The sequence below is a fragment of the Dysidea avara genome, chromosome 3 (genome assembly GCF_963678975.1).
Source record: "Dysidea avara chromosome 3, odDysAvar1.4, whole genome shotgun sequence".
Lineage (NCBI taxonomy): Eukaryota > Metazoa > Porifera > Demospongiae > Dictyoceratida > Dysideidae > Dysidea > Dysidea avara.
This window is the reverse complement of record NC_089274.1, coordinates 39,072,553-39,096,050: the sequence shown is the minus strand read 5'-3', so window position 1 is coordinate 39,096,050 and position 23,498 is coordinate 39,072,553. Positions and strand designations below refer to the sequence as shown.

Here is a 23,498-nt window from a genome sequence, read left to right as displayed (position 1 = left end):
AAAATCATATTAACCCGAAAAGTTTCTCCATCCACCAAGCTATGTTGGTGTTCACTACTGACCTAATTTCAAGTGAATAGCCTTTTCCAATCTGAGGTTACAAGTCGTCAAAGTTTGTAAATTGACCCCTTTTCGCAAATCTGGTCACAGTTTTCTTTACTTTTATATTTACTACTGTAATCATAAAAAGCTCTCATTTAGTGTTGCTTGCATGTATCCACAGCTTACTAGAAGATGTTGTACCAGATGATGATGACTACCAAGAGTCTGGTTTGCTTCCTGGTGGCCAGTAACATTACATAGTTTTGACTGAATTTGCACATACTTGTAAGCATTTGTGAGCAAAACATATTCCAAACTAAATAAGAAATTGTCATTATGAGGTAAAGTGCTGGAAAGAATGTGTAGGAAGCATGGTTCCTACACGTGTAGTACTTTATTGAGAATTTTGCCAGAATTTTGTAGGAAATATTCCCACACTGTTGAATTTTGTAAGAAAGATTCCTACACTTGGCACAAAGTGTAAGACATTTTCTTGCAGTGTAGGAATCATAATTGTTCCTACAAATGTAGGAATAATTCCTACACTTGTAGGAATTATTCCCACACATTATGTCATGTGTAGGAATCTTTCTTACAAAACTCAATAGAGCAGGAATATTTCCTACAAAATTTCTTAATGCTGCCCTACACGTGTAGGAATCATGCTTCTTACACAAGGGTAAATTTTGGTACATCACAGAAAATTTGCTGTGTTTTCGAGAAAAAATTGCCACAACTTAAAGTTTTGGTTTCTTATTTAGTTTGGAATATGTTGCAATAGTATGCGTATCCTGTGCAAAGGCAGTGAACATTTCCATTGGATGCACAGTTATACATCTGCTCTCTCCCCACTGCATATACATTGTATAACATGCAATAATAAAAATAATAAACATTTCTTTTAGCAATTGTGTAATTTTGTACATAAGCATGTTGTATAACTACAGCAAATGGTCACTGATACAGCCATTGGGTGACAGCAGCTTTACACTAGCTTACAGCCCAAGGTCTTCAGACTCCCTAACAAATAGCTTGAAGTGTAGTCCCATATACAAGAGGTGATAACACATCAGCCATCACACCATATACCCAATAAGATATAAATAGTAAGAGCACTTGCGACACACATCAGGCACCTGAGTATTCCACTGAAGACAACAGGAAGTAAGCCATGATCCCCGGCCATCATCCATTCAAAAAATATGAGTGCTACTAATGACAGACTGCTGACATGACATCAGTACTATCAGGTTGACAATGAAGATCTTATGATTAGGTTTCTGATTTCAGATAATGACCAAGGAAGGTCATAATAATCAGTTTGTCATGAGTGGCTTCTTCTCCACTTGACATTAGGAACAACCAGGACATATGGATGATCCTTCAATTTACTATAGGCATGTGATACTAGTATGGTTGAAACCTGCAATTTCTTGTCAGGGCACTGCCTGCAGCGCACAAGTAGGTCATTTATATTTCATTTAAAATTAAAAGTTTTATGACATTTGTCCTAACACTGTAAACATGTGTCAGCGCATGTCTGAAAAGTTATTTTGCACACTGCATAAGTTTTGGTACATATGTAGATGGACAAGGGCCACTACATATCATGGGCTCATTATAGAAATAGCTCGCCTGTAACATAAACAGATGCCAGCAAGTTCCAGGTAGAGCCCGAAAGAGAACCTGATTGCTTTAATTACTCTCTTGTGTCCTCCTGTGAATCCTCACTATCCTGTATACATTCTGTACTGCTCTAGTGCTGCCACGATTATAGAACAACTCTATATCATCATAGTATGATAGTATTGTATAGTAGGGACCACAAAGGAGTAGGCGTGGCCCACGAAATAACATCACTCAAAAACCAGCCTCAATTTTCCCTGATGATGATGAGGCAGTATTGGTTAGGTAAAACTAAGCCCAAACAAGCTTTCAGATCGAGCTGAAATTCTTTCAACAAGTTGCTACGGAATTTTAAAAATAAATTATTTAATGGAATTTTCTACTGACTGACTAACTGACTCACCTTCAGACAAGTGTAATTCAATAACGACTAAGGCTACAAGCTTGATTTTTTCACTGTTCGACGTCGCTTCAGCCTGAGAGGTGCCTTTTGGCATACCGCAGTACGTACAATGCATTCTTCATGGACTTACCAGTGTCCTCTTTTGTGTCCCATTCATCTTTGTTGACAGCGAAAAGTGTTGATTTGGCAATAGCACGCGATGGCTTCCCTTCTTAACGGAAATCGTCCATATTTTTCATAGTGGCTGTTTTGGTTGCAGAGGTGCTTTTCAAATAGTTCTCGATTTGTACTGCTGTGTAATGGGTTGAACACAGCCTACAACAAAGTGTAATGGATATTTCACTTTTCAGACGATAATTGATATAACTGGGCCACGCGGCACCATTTCTTTTGGTATGCATGGATTGCAGGTTTTTCGAACAGTTCTAGGTCTGAAAAATGCTGTGTGACAGGTTGAACATAGCTGACAATGAAGCATAATGGATACTTCACTTTTCAGATATAGCTGGGACACATGGTGCCATTTCGGATGCAGTATGTGTGGGTTCACCAGTCATAATAATAATATTTACAAAAAAAGTTAACAAACAAGCACACAGAAAAATTTGGAATTTTCAACTAGAGTAGAGACCATAGCACATTGATAAAAAGTACTGAAACAAGCTGGAGTAGTGCACGATATTAAATCACAGTAAAACAGTAAGAACTGTTGTACGTATATCCCTACTGTGCTCAAGATACAAATGCACAGTAGGGATATAACACTTCTTATTGTTTTAATGTGATTTAATATCATGGACTACTCCAGCTTGTTTCAGTACTTTTTATCGATGTGCTATGGTCCCTACTCTAGTTGAAAATTCCAAATTTTTCTGTGTACTTGTACATATCAAGACACACGATAGTGTGTCGTGCGGCCCAAGAAGCCGGCGCGCCACACCGTGAGTATATTGACAGGAAGAAAGAAAACGTCATTTTCACACATTTGTATCTCGGTGATACCTCATCCGATTGGAACCAAATTTGCTGCAGAGTTTCCCGCCAGCTAGGGGAGTCTACATTCCAAATTTGAAGGAAATCACTCAAGCCATTTCCGAGATACGAGTGGCCAAAGTTTCGTTTTTTTTTCTTCGTCTTTTCGCACACTTGCAAAAATTGCTATAACAAGCAAACGCGTACTCCGATCGCCTTGACAATTGGCACACAGAAAGGGAGTCCAAAGGCGAATCCTAGCATCAACTTTGGTACAAATCCGATGAATGGTTCAGGAGTTATGACCGATTATTCGCGTAAAACAAGATCGATTTGTTGTCACGCCTACAGGGTAAACCGCTTCATGGAATGAGTTGAAAATTGCTATGTAGATGGAGTAACCATCGTAGGAGTGCCTTTTGGTGGTTTAAAAGGAATCGAGATAAAGACCACGGAGATATGACACAAAACCCAACCTGTGTCACAATTACGCGGTCGATTTTTAGGAATAAAAAAAGTATTAGTTTTCACGCCTACTAGGCAAACCGCTTAGAGCAATGAGCTGAAAATCGGTGTATAGCTGGAATAATCTTCATAGAAAGTACTTGCAGTAGTACAGAAGAATCGGATTACAAACCACTGAGTTATGATTCGAAAGCCAACTCCGTGTAGCAAATGCGAGATCGAGATACTCTCATAGAACAGTCACCCTAATAGAGCATTCGGCTAATTTATTTACTCCATTATAGAATTTTATTACATCACAAGTTATTCTGTAGGGAGTTCAGCTGCAAACAGTTAATCTTATAGACAGTTCAGCAAGAAGCAAGTCACCATGTGGAGAGTTATGCAAATATATCACTATAGAGATTCAGAACATTACAAGTCACACTGAAGAAAGTTCAGCTATAAACAAGTCATGCACCCTGTAGAGAATTCAGCTACAATTAAGTCACTCTCTAGAGAATTCAGCTACACAGAATTCAGCTACACACAAGTCACTGTGGAGAGAGTTCAGCTACAAACAAATTACCCTTTAGAGTGATCAACAATGAACAAATCAACACAAATCTACCTGTAGAGAGATAAGCTAGAAACAAATCACCCTGTAGAGAGTTCAGCTACAAAAAATCACCCTGTAGAGACATCAGCTAGGAACTAGACACAATGTAAGGAGTTCAGCTACAAGCAATCACCCTGTAGAGAGTTCAGCTAAAACAAATCAACCTGCAGAGAGATCAGCTACAAATAAATCACCTTATAGAGAGTTCAGCTACAAACAAATTACCCTGTAGAGAGATCGGCTACAAACAAATCAACCTGCAGAGAGATCAGCTACACACAAATCAACTTGTAGAGAGATCAGCTACAAACTACACACAATGTAAGGAGTTCAGCTACAAACAAATCACCCTGTAGAGAGAGTTCAGCTAAAACAAATCAACCTGCAGAGAGATCAGCTACAAACAAACCAACCTGTAGAGCGATCAGCTAGAAACAAATCACCCTGAAGAGAGGTCAGCTACAAAAAATCACCCTGCAGAGATATCAGCTAGAAACAAATCACCCCGAAGATAGGTCAGTTACAAAAAATCACCTTGTAGAGAGATCAACTACAAACAAAACACTTTGCAGAGAGTTCAGCTACAAACAAATCAACCTGTAGAGAGATCATCTAGAAACAAATCAACCTGCAGAGTGATCAGCTACAAACAAATCAGCTTGTAGAGAGATCAGTTACACACAAATCAACCTGCAGAGAGATAAGCTAGAAACAAATCACCCTGTAGAGAGTTCAGCTAAAACAAACCAATCTGCAGAGAGATCAGCTACATACAAATCACCATATAGATAGCTCAGCTACAAACAAATTACCTTGTAGAGAGATCGACTACAAACAAATCACCCTGCAGAGAGATCAGCTACACACAAATCAACTTGTATAGAGATCAGCTACAAACAGATCACCCTGTAGAGAGATCAGCTACAAACTAGACACAAAGTAAGGAGTTCAGCTACAAGCAAATTACCCTGTAGAGAGTTCATCTACAAACAAATCAACCTGTAGAGCAATCAGCTACAAACAAATCACCCTGAAGAGAGGTCAGCTACAAAAAATCACCCTGTAGAGAGATCAGCTAGAAACAAATCACCCTGAGGAAAGGTCAGCTACAAAAAATCACCTTGTAGAGAGATCAACTACAAACAAAACACTTTGCAGAGAGTTCAGCTACAAACAAATCAACCTTTAGAGCAATCAGCAATAAACAAATCAACCTGTAGAAAGATCATCTAGAAACAAATCAACCTGCAGAGAGATCAGCTAGAAACAAATCAACCTGTAGAGGTACAAACAAACCAACCTGTAGAGCAATCAGCTAGAAACAAATCACCCTGAAGAGAGGTCAGCTACAAAAAATCACCCTGTAGAGAGATCAGCTAGAAACAAATCACCCTGAAGAGAGGTCAGCTACAAAAAAATCACCCTGTAGAGAGATCGGCTACAAACAAATTACCCTGTAGAGAGATCGGCTACAAACAAATCAACCTGCAGAGAGATCAGCTACACACAAATCAACTTGTAGAGAGTTCAGCTACAACAAATTACCCTGTAGAGAGATTGGCTACAAACAAATCAGCCTGTAGAGAGTTCAGCTAAAACAAATCAACCTGCAGAGAGATCAGCTACAAACAAATCACCTTATAGAGAGTTCAGCTACAAACAAATTACCCTGTAGAGAGATCGGCTACAAACAAATCAACCTGCAGAGAGATCAGCTACACACAAATCAACTTGTAGAGAGATCAGCTACAAACAAATCACCCTGTAGAGAGATCAGCTAGAAACTAGACACAATGTAAGGAGTTCAGCTACAAATAAATCACCCTGTAGAGAGTTCAGCTAAAACAAATCAACCTGCAGAGAGATCAGCTACAAACAAATCACCTTTTAGACAGTTCAGCTACAAACAAATTACCTTGTAGAGAGATCGGCTACAAACAAATCAACCTGCAGAGAGATCAGCTACACACAATTCAACCTTGTATAGAGATCAGCTACAAACAAATCACCCTGTAGAGAGATCAGCTAGTAACTAGACACAATGTAAGGAGTTCAGCTACAAGCAAATCACCCTGTAGAGAGTTCAGCTACAAACAAACCAACCTGTAGAGCGATCAGCTAGAAACAAATCACCCTGAGGAGAGGTCAGCTACAAAAAATCACCCTGTAGAAATATCAGCTAGAAACAAATCACCCTGAAGAGAGGTCAGTTACAAAAAATCACCTTGTAGAGAGATCAACTACAAACAAAACACTTTGCAGAGAGTTCAGCTACAAACAAATCAACCTGTAGAGAGATCATCTAGAAACAAATCAACCTGCAGAGTGATCAGCTACAAACAAATCAGCTTGTAGAGAGATCAGTTACACACAAATCAACCTGTAGAGAGATAAGCTAGAAACAAATCACCCTGTAGAGAGTTCAGCTAAAACAAACCAATCTGCAGAGAGATCAGCTACATACAAATCACCATATAGATAGCTCAGCTACAAACAAATTACCTTGTAGAGAAATCGACTACAAACAAATCACCCTGCAGAGAGATCAGCTACACACAAATCAACTTGTATAGAGATCAGCTACAAACAGATCACCCTGTAGAGAGATCAGCTACAAACTAGACACAAAGTAAGGAGTTCAGCTACAAGCAAATTACCCTGTAGAGAGTTCATCTACAAACAAATCAACCTGTAGAGCAATCAGCTACAAACAAATCACCCTGAAGAGAGGTCAGCTACAAAAAATCACCCTGTAGAGAGATCAGCTAGAAACAAATCACCCTGAGGAAAGGTCAGCTACAAAAAAATCACCCTGTAGAGAGATAAGCTAGAAACAAATCACCCTGTAGAGAGTTCAGCTACAAGCAAAACACCCTGTAGAGAGTTCAGCAACAAAGAAACCACCATGTAGAGAGTTCAGCTGCAAACGAATCACCTTATAGAGAGTTCAGCTACAAACAAATTACCTTGTAGAGAGATCGGCTACAAATTAATCAACCTGCAGAGAGATCAGCTACACTCAAATCAACTTGTAGAGAGATTAGCTACAAACAAATCACCCTGTAGAGAGATCAGCTAGAAACTAGACACAATGTAAGGAGTTCAGCTACAAGCAAATCACCCTTTAGTGAGTTCAGCTACAAACAAATCAACCTGCAGTGAGATCACCTACAAAAAGCACCTTGTACAGAGTTCAGCTAGAAACTAGATACAATGTAAGGAGTTCAGCTACAAGTAAATCACCCTGTAGAGAGTTCAGCTAAAACAAATCAACCTGCAGAGAGATCAGTTACAAATAAATCACCTTATAGACAGTTCAGTTACAAACAAATTACCTTGTAGAGAGATCGGCTACAAATTAATCAACCTGCAGAGAGATCAGCTACACACAATTCAACTTGTATAGAGATCAGCTACAAACAAATCACCCTGTAGAGAGATCAGCTAGAAACTAGACACAATGCAAGGAGTTCAGCTACAAGCAAAATTACCCTTTTGTGAGTTCAGCTGCAAACAAATCAACCTGCAGTGAGATCACCCACAAAAACGCACTTGTACAGAGTTCAGTTACAAACAAATTACCCTGTAGAGAGATCAGGTAGAAGAATTCACCTTGTAGAGAGTTCAGCAACAAAGAAACCACCATGTAGAGAGTTCAGCTACAAACAAATCACCCAGTAGAAAGATCAGCTAGAAGAAGTTACCTTGTAGACAGTTCAGTTACAAAGAAACCATCATATAGAGAGTTCAGCTACAAAGAAATTACCCCATAGAGAGTTCAGCTAGAAGAAGTCACCTTGTAAAGAGTTCAGCTACAAAGAAACCATCATGTACAGAGTTCAGCTACAAAGAAACCACCATGTAGAGTGTTTAGCTGCAAAAAATCACCTGTAGAGAGTTCAGCTAGAAATAAATCACCCTGTAGAGAGATCAGTTAGAAGAGGTCACCTTGTAGAGAGTTCAGCTACAAAGAAACCACCACATAAAGAGTTCAGCTGCAAATAAATCACTTGTAGAGAGTTCAGCTACAAGTAAATCCCCCTGTAGAGGGATCAGCTAGGAGAAGTCACCTTGTAGAGAGTTCAGCTACAAAGAAACCATCATGCAGAGAGTTCAGTTACAAACAAATCACCCTGTAGAGAGATCAGCTAGAAGAAGTTACCTTGTAGATAGTTCAGCTACAACAATTCACCCTGTAGAAAGATCAGCTAGAAGAAGTCACCTTGTAGAGTGTTCAGTTACAAAGAAACCATTATGTAGAGAGTTCAGCTGCAAACAAATCACTCTGTAGAGAGTTCAGCTACAAAGAAACCGCCATGTAGAGAATTCAACTACAACAAATCACCCTGTAGAGAAGAAGTTACATTGTAGAGAGTTCAGCTACAAAGAAACCATCATGTAGGGAGTTCAGCTACAAAGAAACCACCATGTAGAGAGTTTAGCTGCAAACAAATCACCTGTAGAGAGTTCAGCTAGAAACAAATCACCCCGTAGAGAGATCAGCTGGACGAAGTCACCTTGTAGAGAGTTCATTTACAAAGGAACCATCATGTAGAGAGTTCAGCTGCAAACAGATCACCCTGTAGAGAGTTCAGCTACAAAAAAAATCACCCTGTAGAGAGTTCAGCTAGACGAAGTCACCTTATAGAGAGTTCAGCTACAAAGAAACCATCATGTAGAGAATTCAGCTACAAACAAACCACCATGTAGAGAGTTTAGCTGCAAACAAATCACCTGTAGAGAGTTCAGCTAGAAACAAATCACCCTGTAGAGAGACCAGCTAGAAGAGGTCACCTTGTAGAGAGTTCAGCTACAAAGAAACCATCCTGTATATAGTTCAGCTACATTTCAAGTCACCCAGTAGAGAGATCAACTGCAAAAAAATATCCTGTGGGGAATAATGGGCATGTAATAAATATATGTATATAATTTGTATAATTACTAATAAAATCAAAAACAATTGAAGCATTAAAAATCTTCTTTAAGTTCTTTTCTTCTTCCTGTGGTAAAGAAAAAACACATGGGTTAAAAAAGCCCCAAAGCCAGCCATAGGCCGGCTTTGCAGTATACAAATACAAAAAGAAGTGATATCTAATCAAAAACAGCCAAGCTGTAAAAAAAAGGTGCGGCCCCCCAAAAGGCCATGGTGAAAAAAGATGTGAAGTCCAAGGTGGCGGCCAAGAAATGGCTGTGATGGTAGGTTAATGGTTACATTTTAATAACGACAATTCAGGTGAATTTTGTGCCGCTTGGTCTTGGCACCAAATTCACCTGAATTGTCATTATTAAAATGTAACCATTAACCTACCATCACAGCCATTTCTTGGCCGCCACCTTGGATTTCACATCTTTTTTCACCATGGCCTTTTTGGGGGCCGCACCTTTTTTTACAGCTTGGCTGTTTTTGATTAGATAATAACATCACCATTTATGCCACAATATGAAGGTTAAAATTTAAACTGGATGTATACCACAAGTAAAAGCTACTCATGTTTACCAGACAATAAATGCATTTCACTACTGCTGGCTTGTGGGCATCACTATAACTATCAACACATAATTAATTAAATTCCAAATACCATAGATATGGTCCCCCACATTACTACACGAAGCGCTGTCATCATAGTACTAAGCAACGCAACCATCAATATAACTGATTGGCTGTATCATACCACTTAAATTGATACTATTGATGCATCAGTATATTGTGGCAGCACTATACACTGTACCATTCGGATAATATGTAGCAAAGGCTTGGTGTTTACTAGAGGCTACGTGTTTTCAGCCAGCAGTTCCTCTGACAAGATTATTTGCCAGCATGCATATTTTATGATCACTGTGACATATTCAATTCATAATTTATCTTATTTAGTAAACAGTCAATAAATAAAGTATTTAGTGAACACAGTCAATAAACAATTAAAGTATTAAATGTCATTGAATTAACTTTCAGAAGTCAGAATCAAGGAGGAAAGAGCACCATTAACCAAACTAACTTCGTCCAACTTGGTTGGTAAACACTTTGCTGAATAACCAGCTGGTGAATTCATCAACACCTTTTCTCCATTCCTAATAGAGTAATACAAGTAAGCATCACCAATTTATGTATTTATATATTATCATACTGGGAATACAGCACTGCCAATACACCCAGGAATATTGTGTACTACTGCTACTACTACTACTGCATGTTCAAGGTATAAAAAGTTTGCTTTTTTGCAGTTCGATATCTATCCTCAAAATTAGCATGCACAATATGAGGATAGAAATTCATTCTATTGAAACCCTTCCAAAGCTTACATAATACTTCTCCTTTTTCGGTAAAAATTGGAGGTGCTTAAATCCTTCCCATGTTCTGTTTAACCATTTTAACATGGTCTTTTTCAATGGATTGTTTTTTAGGACTAATCACTACATTTCAAATTATTTCTGTTAGCTACAAGCAGTTGACAAGGTATAAATACTACGCACAGCTATACAGCATAGTAGCATGAGCAAGGTATTTCATAGAATTTGTTCATGGTGAATTACTCAAAATCACTGAACTTATCCACCAACACTAGCAACTGTTTGTTTGCCTTGTCTGTGAGTCTAGTAGATCATACAACTGTAGTTCCCTATAATAGTACTGTAGGTAATATAAAATCTATATGGCAAACAAGCATGTTATAATTATCTTAAAACTCACAACAAAATTACAAAAGATGGCTGATAATTAACTAATATCTTAGTGCAATGAAAGTAAAATCTCATTGATAGAGCCACCTATCAATGAGATTTTGTGACATGTTATAGTTATACGAAATCACAATATTGTACACCACTGATAAAGTTAAAATGGGTTGCATATTTTTGTAAACTAACCTTACTAATACACCAAACATTCCAACTTCTGGACAAGTCTGAAGGACCTGGTGTTTACTGTCACTACCAACAACCACAAATTCTTGTGTAGGATAGTTAATACGATCCATCAAAGTATAGGCAATTCTTGACTCTAACTTTTGTATTTGCAGTAGCTTTTCTCTTAGAACCTCATCCATGTAGCATTCTCCTACAAGAATTCAATATTAATAATAATGCTTGGAAAATGTGACTGGGGCTGCAAAATCATGCCATGTGGGGACACGAAATTTGTTTTTCATATAACTCATAACTTTTTGTGCATTTTATGGTCATGCAATTTTCAGTCCATTTAATCAGCTATGCCACACAATGCAATAATATACTCCAACACCGAATTATGATCTGTTGTACAAAGGGGTGCAGTTTAGTTTCCATGTGCCCTGTTTTTGCAGGCACAGTCACAAATGTAAACAGAAAAACTTGTGTACTATTATTTGTTGATCTAAACTTTCATTCTACAGCTTATCACATTTACTTTAAAATGTATCTATTTAACAATATTATATACTCTGAAACTGTATCACACATAATTTAAAAATTTGGAATTTCAAATATTGAGTGGGGATAGCAATAAAAGTAGTGGGGCTGCCTACATCTGCAGCTATATAGTGGACATTAATGATTTTAATCACTACTTCATTCATGTGACAAACTACACATAGATGTATGTCTGAAGTAGAGATTAAATGTGCAATAGCACAACTGCAGGAGTAGGCCTCAGGAATTATACTCCAAACTTCATTATTATTCTATTCTGAGTTTCTCCAAAAATTCTCAGTATGCTCTTATTATTCTTGTAATGTATCCATTATTCTTAATTTTCCAAAAAGAAAACAAACTCAACGTTTCCCAACTGATAATGTTTTGCAAGATTTTGGAGCAGTATAATGCTGTTCCATTACACAGGAAAGTTAGCTCTTAGTTGACAAGATGCTTAATCATTTTTGCAATTGAGTAAACATTTTCTGCTGACTGTTCTATTAGAGTAGGTGACTGCTCTATTAGAGTATGGTGACCACCCTTATTTCATTACTTGCTGTAACACAAATTATAAATTCTGGATTCTCCTTGTACATCAATAGCTAGCACAGAGCTATGATAAGCTCATGGAACAGTTTTATTTGAATGTTGGACAAGCCTGTTATATAAGGATGACTGCGCATCTCAACCTTGCTGCATGCTGATCTTGAGAGAGTCTCTACCCTTTCTTATAGTTGTGTAGATGCTTCAAAAATATTGTGGTGTTTATTGTAGATGGCAGGTAAAGAAGGTGTCAATACAACAAATTGGCATGGCTTCATAACATGAAGGACACAACAAAAAGAAGACAATAGGTAAAGGCACAATGCTGAGAGTAGGTAGTTATTAGACCCCCAATAACACATGCTACATGTGAGTTTAATATTGTAGTAAACAATGAAGGTAATGCAATGGTTTGTTTAATTGATCCCTAGTCTTTTGACTGTGGTCAGGCAGGCAGGTACACAGACTAAAGTTCAGTTCAGATAATTCTCAGTATTTGTCCTTTTGTTAGAGTTTTCTTGTTTTATACGTAGATACATCGAGATTACTCTGTAAACTATTTCTATGACAATTGTTATGTAGTGTTTTTGGCATCACCATTTTTTATGAATTTTTATTATACAGTACAACTATGATTAATTGTTCTTATAATTTTGTGTATTTTATTATTAGTATACAAAAGTGTTTTCTTTACTGCTGTTTTTGTAGTTTGTTCATTATGTTTTCTTAGAAAAAATTACACAGTAAAGCTGAAAAGCCATCTGTCTGTCTACATTTCTTTGGGGTCAAACAGTTACATTATGTATCTTGACAACTACTCTATACATTGTTTCTTCCTCATTAAGTGCTCACCATGTGGCTTCACTAAGTTTGTTAAAAGAAGATTCTCACTGTTTTCATTTGCTGTCTACAGTGCACTGAATGCAGAGTGTAGGGGGGACGTGCTGAAAAGTTCACATCAAAAATCCTCAACCAGTGCATTTAATGTTAAAAGTTAGTTAAAAGATTAAATTATTTTTGGCAAAATATTTCTAAATACATGTAGTTACGTCATCACAACATATTAACATTTTACTTTTAGCTTCTGTCTGAGTCTTCAAAACAAAATTTTCAGGATTTTTCAATGCCATTTCAACTACTTTATCACCTTCAGGTCCCTGCAGAAGAAAGTATCACACAACATGTAAGCTTAAGTACATATGTACCTAAAATGTAGCGACAAATGTGTGTGTGTGCAGTAACAATAATGTTAATCAAATGCTACAGTATTATGTTTACTTAAATTATGAATTTCATAGGCAGTAAAAAGGAAACAAGAATACACACATGATTCTGTCATTATACAGTACGATAGTAGCTGTATAGTAGGGACCACAAAGGAGTAGGCGTGGCCCATGAAATAACATCACCCAAAAACAGCCTCAATTTTCCCTGACGACAATGAGGCAGTATTGGTGAGGTAAAACTAAGCCCAGACAAGCTTTCAGATTGACCCAAAATGCTTTCAACAAGTTGCTACGGAATTTTAAAATTTTTTTATTCAACGGAATTTTCTACTGACTGACTGAGTAAGTAAGCAACTGACTGACTGATGCCTTCAGACAAGCGTAACTCGATAACGGCTAAGGCTATAGGCTTGATTTTTTCACTGTTTGACATTGCTTCGGCCCGACAGGTGCCTTTTGGCATACCGCAATATGTACAATGCATTCTTCATGGACTTACCAGTGTCCTCCTTTGTGTCCCATTCATCTTTGCTGACAGGGAAAGGTGTCGATTTGGTGTGAGCACATGATGGCTTCCCTTCAAAATGGAAATCGTCTGTATTTTTCATAGTGGCTATTTTGATTGCAGAGGTGGTTTTCAAACAGTTCTTGATTCGTATTGCTGTGTAACGGGTTGAACATAGCCGACAGCGAAGAGTAATGGATGCTTCACTTTTCAGACGATAATTAATAAATTGGGGCACAGCACCATTTCTTTTGGTATGTGTAGATTGTAGAGGTGCTTCTGGAAAAGTTCTTGATTCGAAATGCTGTGTAACGGGTTGAACATAGCTGACAACGAAGTGTAATGGATAATTCACTTTTCAGACAATAATTGATATAGCTGGGGCACACGGCGCCATTTCAGATGCGGTGTGCATGGGTTCACCAGTCATAATAAAAAAAGTTAACAAACAAGTACACGACAAAATTTGGAATTCGCAACTAGAGTAGGGACCATAGCACATCGATATAAAGTACTGAAACAAGTTGGAGTAGTCCATGATATTAAATCACAGTAACACAATAAGAAGTGTTATATCCCTACTGTGCATTTCCGTTATGGTATCTTGAGCACAGTTGGGATATAACACTTCTTATTGTTTTACTGCGATTTAATATCATGGACTACTCCAACTTGTTTCAGTACTTTTATTGATGTGCTATGGTCCCTACTCTAGTTGAAAATTCCAAATTTTTTCATGTACTTGTAAGTAATAGTTGTAACATGGGCATGAGTGATTCGTCTGATATATACACTCAAGTACAAGGGCTGTAGGCCTGAGTGTGAGTGTGTATAATATATCAGGCACATCACAAGTGCCCATGTTACAACTATTATGTTCTACTTGGTTGACACACCTGCAAATGTGGGGAACTGCAGGCATGCTTTGTGAGTGTATTTATGTATTAGGCCAATTTCATTTGTGGATACCCTCTGTAAGAATAACAACAAGGCATTACTGAGGCCAAATGTAAGTGTATCAAAGCAAGCATGCAGAAAATTTCAATTGTGGCTGCACAGAAAGCCTAACGTAAACTCATAATGATGTTTTAAGTGTACCAAAGTACTTACTTTACTACCCATGAAAAAACTAAAGTCTTGAATATGTTTACAATGCTAAGGCAACTCCAAATAAATTCTCTGTTTCCCGTCCACTGCCCGTATGAGTTTCCCTGCTAGTTCCACAAACTCCAAATTCTTTCATTATTTCTGGATTTCTCATGTATAACTCATGTTAATAGTGAATGGCAATTGTAAACATTAGTGTTCAAAGTCAAGAACAGTCATTCCTTGGACTATATTTGATTTGCAAGATGAAGATGGACTATCACAGACCTTTATCAGTTTGTTATAAAAGATGTTAATGTGGAAGTAGACACTAGGGTTGGAACAAGAATAGGATAGAACAAAGAATCTTTGGATCCAGCACACAGCTTGAGTTGGTTTGTGTAACTTTTTCAGCACAGTTTTCATGAAGCATGGCTAGTGTAGAGGCAAATCACCACTTTTAGTAACAATTGCTTTAGCCAGTAGCTACCAAACAAGAATTTCTCATTACTTTATACATAGGTGGTTCTTCCAATGATATTGCTATAGCACAAGGATGTGCACTAGTTAATGGATATAGCACTCACTATGTACATGGTAGTTGAAACCAAGATGTTACAGTATTTATGTCATCAATTTCATTCCTTGTGATGTTTGCCAGATTCGTTTCTTAAGACAGCAAAGATTTTAGTCATGTTTCCAGTGTAATCATACACTTGGTGAATTTTTCTCCTCATAAGAATTTTGAGTTGATCTAGCTATACATCATCATGGCAGACCATGCATACACATACAAAACTTGACCCAACAAGACCATTTGCACTGTAAAACTTCTGCTTTAGCTACGTTATTTGGTGCGTGCTATACTGTTTTAGCCTACAATTAAAATTTCACTGTTGTTATATCTATAGTTCATAGCCATTCATATGGTACACTCACTCATTGGTGTATGTCTTAGCAACAAAGGGACAGTTTTTGTTTGTAGTAGGTCAAAGAACATAGTGTCAGACCAAAGTTGATATAAGACATGACAGATATGAGTCTGATGACAGATGTGAATCTGATGACAGATAGTCTGATTATATAGATGTCTCAGGGGTCAAATTCACTGTCCAGTAGAATGGGTATAGTGGTTTTGACTTTTCCTGAGCGAAAATATGATATATGTAATGTGTATCAGCAGCTATGTATATTCATACTTTTTAAATTTGTTTTATAGATATATACAAGAATTATGTTACTTACATCAGTGCTTGGAAGTTTTATGGTCAGTGCGCACACCTGCTAGCAATGCATTTGCTATACCACAACACAGAAATGTCTTTGATATTATGATGGCAGCTGCAACATGACAGGCATCAGTCAAATATCTGCAGAAAATTGTTGTATCAAACAAAAAAAATGAACTATTTAATGCAATTTTAGAATGGTTTATTAAGGATGCTCTTTGGTGGCAGCCAAATAAAGTCGAATGTGAAACTGCTACAAATACTATTAGAAGCCTGCAAGAGGTGCTCTGGTATCTTGATGGACATCATGCTACTCTAGCTGAGCAATCATGTCATGTTCCTTCAGTGTTTGCATCATTTGTGGAATACAACCAGCCAGAAAAGTCAAAACATAGAAAGTGTTCCGTATCATCATCATCTGATGATATTTTAAAATCTCATTAACAATGATTATTTGGAAATTTGCAGTGCCTGTTTTGGTATAGGCAGTACTGAAATAATGTAAAAGCAGAAGTTGAATTATTGGCAAAGTCTATTGCCAGATATGCTGAACTTCTCAATGCAGAGAACAAAAATAACATCACTACAGCACTCAAGTGTACCAGCTAGAAGTGTTGGTAAATCTCTTATTGTAAAGTTAGTGGCATCAAGAGAATTGATGATGCTATTGTCACTGTTGGTTACAATGTATCTGTTGATCTTCAAGATCTTTAAATCATCAAAGACAATATGAAATGATACAACAGATAAAGTGTGGCCTCTCATTAACAGCTATACTGCTTACTAATGTATCTGGCAGTAACATAGGTATTATGGTTTACTCATGAGGATGATATTTCTTGTTTTACAGTACTGTCAGCCTGTAATAGAAGATGTTAAGAAGAATTTACCTTTGTTTCACACAAGGGCCATGACAAAGGCCATGTTTGAAAAGTTTGGCCAAATACGCACAATTTTTAATGCGACTTTTATAGAAGTTTAATGGGTAAACTCTTCAATGACTGAAGATGAAAGATTGTGTGCTGGAAGAACCAGATTTAGCTTATGATCTGCGAGTTGGAAATCCAGGTAGACCATTCTGGCAACAAAACAAAGAATTTCTAGAGGAAGGTGTTGGAACAGCAGTTGGTGACTGTCAACATTCACAAGGCTTGAAGTGGTTCATTTGGCAAAGGCAATATCTGTACAAGACTTCCGACAACAGATGGAACAGCAATGCCTTCTGGAAACACCAATACTATGTGACTGCATCAAAGTATACTACTTTTTTCTTCAGGTTAAAAACGTGGTTCAACAGCAACAATTGAGAATGGAGCATGAAGACTCACACTATGCAGGTTGTATTTTCAGACACATGTATGAATATGCAATGTTGTACCAATAGTTTTCTACCCTTGTAAGCTTATATGTTAAACACAAGATAAAAGTAGATTGTGCAGTGGCTGCAGTAGAACGTGGACATCAGGCGCTTGTATATTCATTTTCAAGCTTTCAGGTTTTGCAGACCATGATTTTACCAACACGTCAATCACTCCAACTGTAAACTTCCTTATTAATATTCAGGGAACATCAGTGAGTTTTGGTATGATGGACATGCACACATTCTTTTTAAGGACAATGCATTGGAACCATCTTCTCCATGTGTGCAATCTTGCATCAAAGTGCCATAGATTATTTAAATAGATGATGGACCAGATCATCGCTTGACATATGCTAGTGTTAAATTGATTATCCAACGGGAGGCCTACAACCTGTGAATACAAGGAATCTTGGAAATATCATGCCAGCTAGTGACATAATTGATTGCTCTATTAGAGTATATTCTATAGCTTGACTGCTTTGTTAGATTATCTCAATTGTTACTGTATTTCAATCCAGATGTGTGTATATAGAAATAATGGAAGTAGACTGCCCACCCACATGGAAATATGCTTGAGAAGAGGACAGGAAACAGTGAATTTATTTGGAGTGGCCTAATGGCTAAATCTTTTAAGCACCACACCCTATGCAATATGTGACAATGTGCTAGGTGTCCACTATCAATCAAGACAGCAACTTAATACCTTCTCCAGATAAAACAATGGACTACCTTCACTTGCAAGTCCACAACTTAAATCTGGCTCAACTTTACATTATTCACAATTAAAATCCACAATCAATCCTGTAAGGTGTCACTACATTATACCAGAAGAGATAACATCAAGTTTCACCTGATGATTTCTGGGAACACTTTTTTGCTTTGATCCTCCCATGCAAAGTTTATAATATATATATATATATATATATTTTTAATAATTAAACACGCTTACAAGGGATATGACAAAAATATACGCACGAGCGCCGGCACTCGTGCGTATATTTTTGTCATATCCCGAGTAATCGTGTTATAACTGTTATATTCTACACCCCAGTAGATGAAACGATTATAGATAGCAAGGTATAGTGAAACAGCACCTGTTGAGTAGACATCCTTGATGGATCAGACGTTTTAGATTCTTTAGCGGTGCCATGTCCATTTACTCGCGATTAGTGAAGGAGACAAGAGTTAGTTCATCAAAAATCCTCCTTGCTCAGGTGAATGATTCTAGGCTCTTGTCAGTATTAGAGGCTTGAAATCCTTGATGGATCAGACATTTTAGACTCTATAGCGGTGCCACACCCACCTACTCGCGATTATTGAAGTTAGCGATTGAGACAAGAGTTCATCGAAACTTGCTCAGGTGAATAATTATTGGTTGATTTAGGCGCTTGTTATTAGAGACTTGTTTACCGTTCAGATAAGGCTTTCGCGGAATGTGTGAAGTTACACCATATATGATAAGCGTAGCCACAAAGCATGGTATGTAATATATAAACCATGGCTACGAGGTGTATTGCACTTATATACACCCCGACTCCGAAGTCAGAGGAAGTTTACTGTTGATAAATGCCTCGGTGATGCAGTAAACTTCCGATGACTGAGGAGGAGGGGTGTATATAAGTGCAATACACCAAAGTGAGCCATGGTTCATATGATATATACTATGTTTCTAAATTAATCTGCACTACATTACTTACTAACGACCCATATACACACAAACCAACTTAAAGTATATACTTACACTTAATTCACCATAGTTTGGCATGGTAGACACACTGGAAGCATTCCTCTCACAATTCAGCTCTCACAATGAAGAATCAAACTGATTGTGGGACTTAGTAAACATATCTCCGTATATCGCCAGGACTTGTCCGTTCATATCAACAAATGTAGGAACAACGTTACTTGCTGCCACCCATCATCAAAGTCGCTAGGTATGGGTATAAAATGAGTCCAGTGGTTGGACTCTTACTGGCTGGGGTGATTGATTGCCTAGCGTGATGAAGGCTATTAGCCTGAGCCATCTGGGTGATTAATCATGCTAGCGTGGGCATTGTTCGCCCGCCCACGTCGGGTTATTAGCCCATAATCGTGACACAGTAATGTGTCGCGTGACATCCCAGGTGAGTATATATAAACTTACCTGGGTGAGTATATATATACTCACCTCAGGTAGGTATATATATACTCACTCGTGGGTTGGGGTGTATATGCCCTATATGCAACCAGCGGTGCCTTTGAAGTTTCATGTGATCATGGTATATATACCACAGCTTGCTGTGGTGTATCAGTTATATACCACAGTGCGGCGCTTTTGATCTCAACCACAGGTGTGGTATATGTAATATATAAACCATAGCTATGAAGTGTATTGCACTTATATACACCCCGACTCCGAAGTCAGAGGAAGTTTACTGTTGATAAACGCCGAGGTGAAGTCAAGGAATTTATCAACAGTAAACTAGCGATGACCGAGGAGGAGGGGTGTATATAAATGCAATACACCGAAGTGAGCCATGATTCATATGATATATACCATGTTTCTAAATTAATCCGCACTACATTACTTACTAACAACCCATATGCACACAACCCAACTTAAAGTATATATTTACACTTAATTTGCCATAGTTTGGCATGGTAGCTGCACTGGTAGCGTTCCTCTCGCAATTCAGCTTGCTCACAATGAAATCGAATTGATTGTGGGACTTAGTAAACATATCGCTGTATATCCCCAGGACTTGTCCGTTCATATCAACAAACGCAGGAGCAACGTTACTTGCTGCCACCCATCATCGAAGTCGCAAGGTATGGCTATAAAATGAATCCAGTGGTTGGACTCTTACTGGCTGGGGTGATTGATCACTTAGTACAAGGAAGGCTATTAGCCTGAGTCGTCTAAGTGATTAGTCATGCTAGCGTGGGCATCGTTCACCCGCCCACGTTGGGCTATCAGCCCATAATCGTGACACAGTAATGTGTCACGTGACTTCCCAGGTGAGTATATATATACTTACCTAGGTGAGTATATATATACTCACCTCAAGTAGGTATATATATACTCACCTGTGGGTTTGGGGTGTATATGCTCTATATTCAACCAGCGGCGCCTTTGAAGTTTCACGTGATCATGGTATATATATGTATCACTCTAGGCAAACTCACCTAATAGGTGAAAGAACTACAAAACACTCACCCTGTTCCTTTTACACATCAGTATCTGATGGTTTTAGTAGCATGGGCTAAAAGCCATTAGAACGTTGTCCATATATCATTATGCTTTTCACACAGCACCAGAAAAATTACGATTGTGGGATCTGTGTTAACATTTAGTACTAAATTAAGCCTATTAAGTTAGTAGTTAGGGCTATAAGTTACTTACCTATTTAATTAAATCTAGTTGTCCTCTTTGTGTTGTTCCATGGTCTGCTCAATGGCTGACACGTGGTAGGTAGAAATATGTGTCCACACATTGCCCAAGGGATTATTGTTATGGATCATATAGCATAGTAACTGCCAACTAGTAAAAACTTAGCAACTACACTGAACCTAGCCTAGCTTGTAAACCCAATTAAATGCTCCATGTTGCTCAATATAACGAGTCAAAGCATATATTGTACCTTTGAACTGGTTGGAAATCAAAGCCATGAGCAAACTGCTTTCCCATGATATTGCTTGGTCAATATCTAGATATTACCTGGAAAATATGCAAGTTAAACCCTGAGCGGTAACTTTGAACGCCCACACTATATTTTGATATACTACCTCGGTTTCTCGTTAAAGCATTCCTGAGCAGTGAATATACACCCAATCTTTCTTTTGAAGTAAGGTGTGAAAATACGTACATCTATGTATACTTATATGCACTCTCAGTGCATTTTAATTCCTTTAATGTAAGATTCAGCTACTGTAGGTACTTTGTAACAACTACATTAGCCATGAATACATACCAATTCTAATGAGTACTGTCCAACAAAGGTGGATCTTATCCTTTCTATCATGGCTGGATCATCAAGTAAGCTATTGCACAAATAACAATACATACACCTGGCTCAATAAGACACCTGTTTATAATCACAATGCACAATGATATTAACAACTAAGCAATTAGCATCTTATGCAGCATTAATAAACACCAAGCAAAGTGACATGTTTGTAACAACACAATTACAACCAAGTAATTATTTACACATGTCTCCTGCAGCTATTCAAAGGGGATTAAACCATTGTCATAGCTGGCTAGTACTTAAAGAAGTCTATTATATATCTTTAGAGCTTTCACCTTAATGTATATCGCTCTTAGATCACACAGCTGTCCTGGCATTAGCTTTTCAGCAAGTCCCTTTCTCAAAGATCCAAGAGACATAAAGTATTATAATGGTTTATAAATTTTATGAATATGTGTTTGAGGATTCACAGACATTTCAGAATGACAGCAACTGTGAATATTAAAAGCCTGAGGTGATATCAGTATAGTTACTGAGGCACAGCCAAGGTAATTATTGATGTCACCAATGGTTCAAAGATGCCATAATAAAATTGTATAATTGTTTTATACAATGGTATACAAACAATGAGTTAGTATAGAGTTCATATAGTAAACACCAAGGGTAGGAAGACACCTATTACAAGTGTCTAACTAACTACTACTAAGGGTTGTGGTAAGTGGTATAGGATGGAATCTGAGCACACTATTCAACCCAAGTTGTTCTCATATGTTGCACAATGTTAACTATCCAACACAAGTTTAATCCATACTTTAGCCAATACAGCTTCAATTAATAGCATGGAATTAAATGACTTGGCATGACAATCTCCTATTAAAGTACATTAAAATGCAGTTCATGTGATTTATTAAGCACTCTATTGCTTAAGCACTTAATATATATATATATATATATATAGATATATATATATATATATATATATATATATATATATATATATATACTAGCTTGTAATCCCTACACTTGTTTGTTAACTTTTTAATAACATAATTCATCATTTGTGACTGACTGAGCAAAACCGGTCATTTTCACACATCACTATTGCTACTCTGTTATCTATAGTAACAAAGGAGTGGACAGTCAAAGTTTCAGCATTATTAGTCTTGGAGATATAGTGATACACAGTTGGAATGTCAATATAAAAGAAAGCAGTTTTGCATACCCCTTCCACTAGTTGTGTATAGCTAGTCTACAGGTATGTCACCATTTTGTCATGAGTTTTGTTCTACTCAATAACTTAATACATACTTGGAATCAATCTGATGGCATTCATAGCAGCGTTGAAACCGGGTCACTACTGCTGACCCGGATGACCCACTGACCCGGATGTGACCTGGATTAATTAAAGCCGAGGCGTGCGATAAGAGCTATGTTTCGGCTAGTCTCGAGCGAGCGAGACTACGTTTTGAACGTTCGATTCGTGTTGAGTAAACAGGGGCGGATCCAGACTTTTAGAATTGCAGCTTCAGCCTAGCTGTAGGTTGAAGACCAAAAAAAAAAAAAAAAGGTCATCACCTACTAACAATAGCTACCCCTCACCATAGATACCCTCAGTTTCGTGCTACATACTGCACTTACTAATAAATGAGCGTGGCTGAGCGTATGTTTGTAACGCGATAAGTGGGCGTGGCTCACGAAAGAGCTACGCGATAGCATTTATAAGTTTCCACGTCGTCAAACGAACAATTTCGTTTCTCACGTTATCCAATCTGGGTCAGACCCGGATAATTTGTAAACCGGGTCAGACCCAGATGACCCGGAGAAAATGTTACCCGGTTGACCCAACCCGGTTTCAACGCTGATTCATAGCCTTTGGACTTCATTGCAAGATAACCTCAAAGTTTCTAAGTCTCGTGGAGGAGCTTCTCATGATTTTTGTTGGAAGTCTTGTGCTTTGCTTACAGCAGGTATAGCAATGTCTTAAGGCCTCAAGGTGTTGCTGGTCATGATGATGACTCTGCTTATCAGGATTTGTTTAAGTGCCACCATTCTGTGAAGTGTCTTCCTAGTCTTCTTTGACAGCTGAATCAATGCTTTTCCAAAAGGCACT

General features: G+C 37.8%; 1 protein-coding gene across 1 annotated transcript in view; it reads right to left on the bottom strand.

Annotated features, from left to right (window-relative positions):
- Positions 1–9,952: 9,952 nt before the first annotated feature.
- The window catches only part of LOC136248269 (glutathione synthetase-like), a 42,377-nt gene continuing 28,831 nt past the window's right edge, over positions 9,953–23,498 (bottom strand). The window contains exons 9-12 of the mRNA XM_066040068.1: positions 21,392–21,461; positions 13,111–13,192; positions 10,971–11,160; positions 9,953–10,175 (exon numbers count right to left, since the gene is read on the bottom strand). Coding sequence (XP_065896140.1) covers positions 10,049–10,175; positions 10,971–11,160; positions 13,111–13,192; positions 21,392–21,461 — 469 coding nt within the window. The 3' untranslated portion in view covers positions 9,953–10,048. The remainder of the gene's footprint in view (positions 10,176–10,970; positions 11,161–13,110; positions 13,193–21,391; positions 21,462–23,498) is intronic.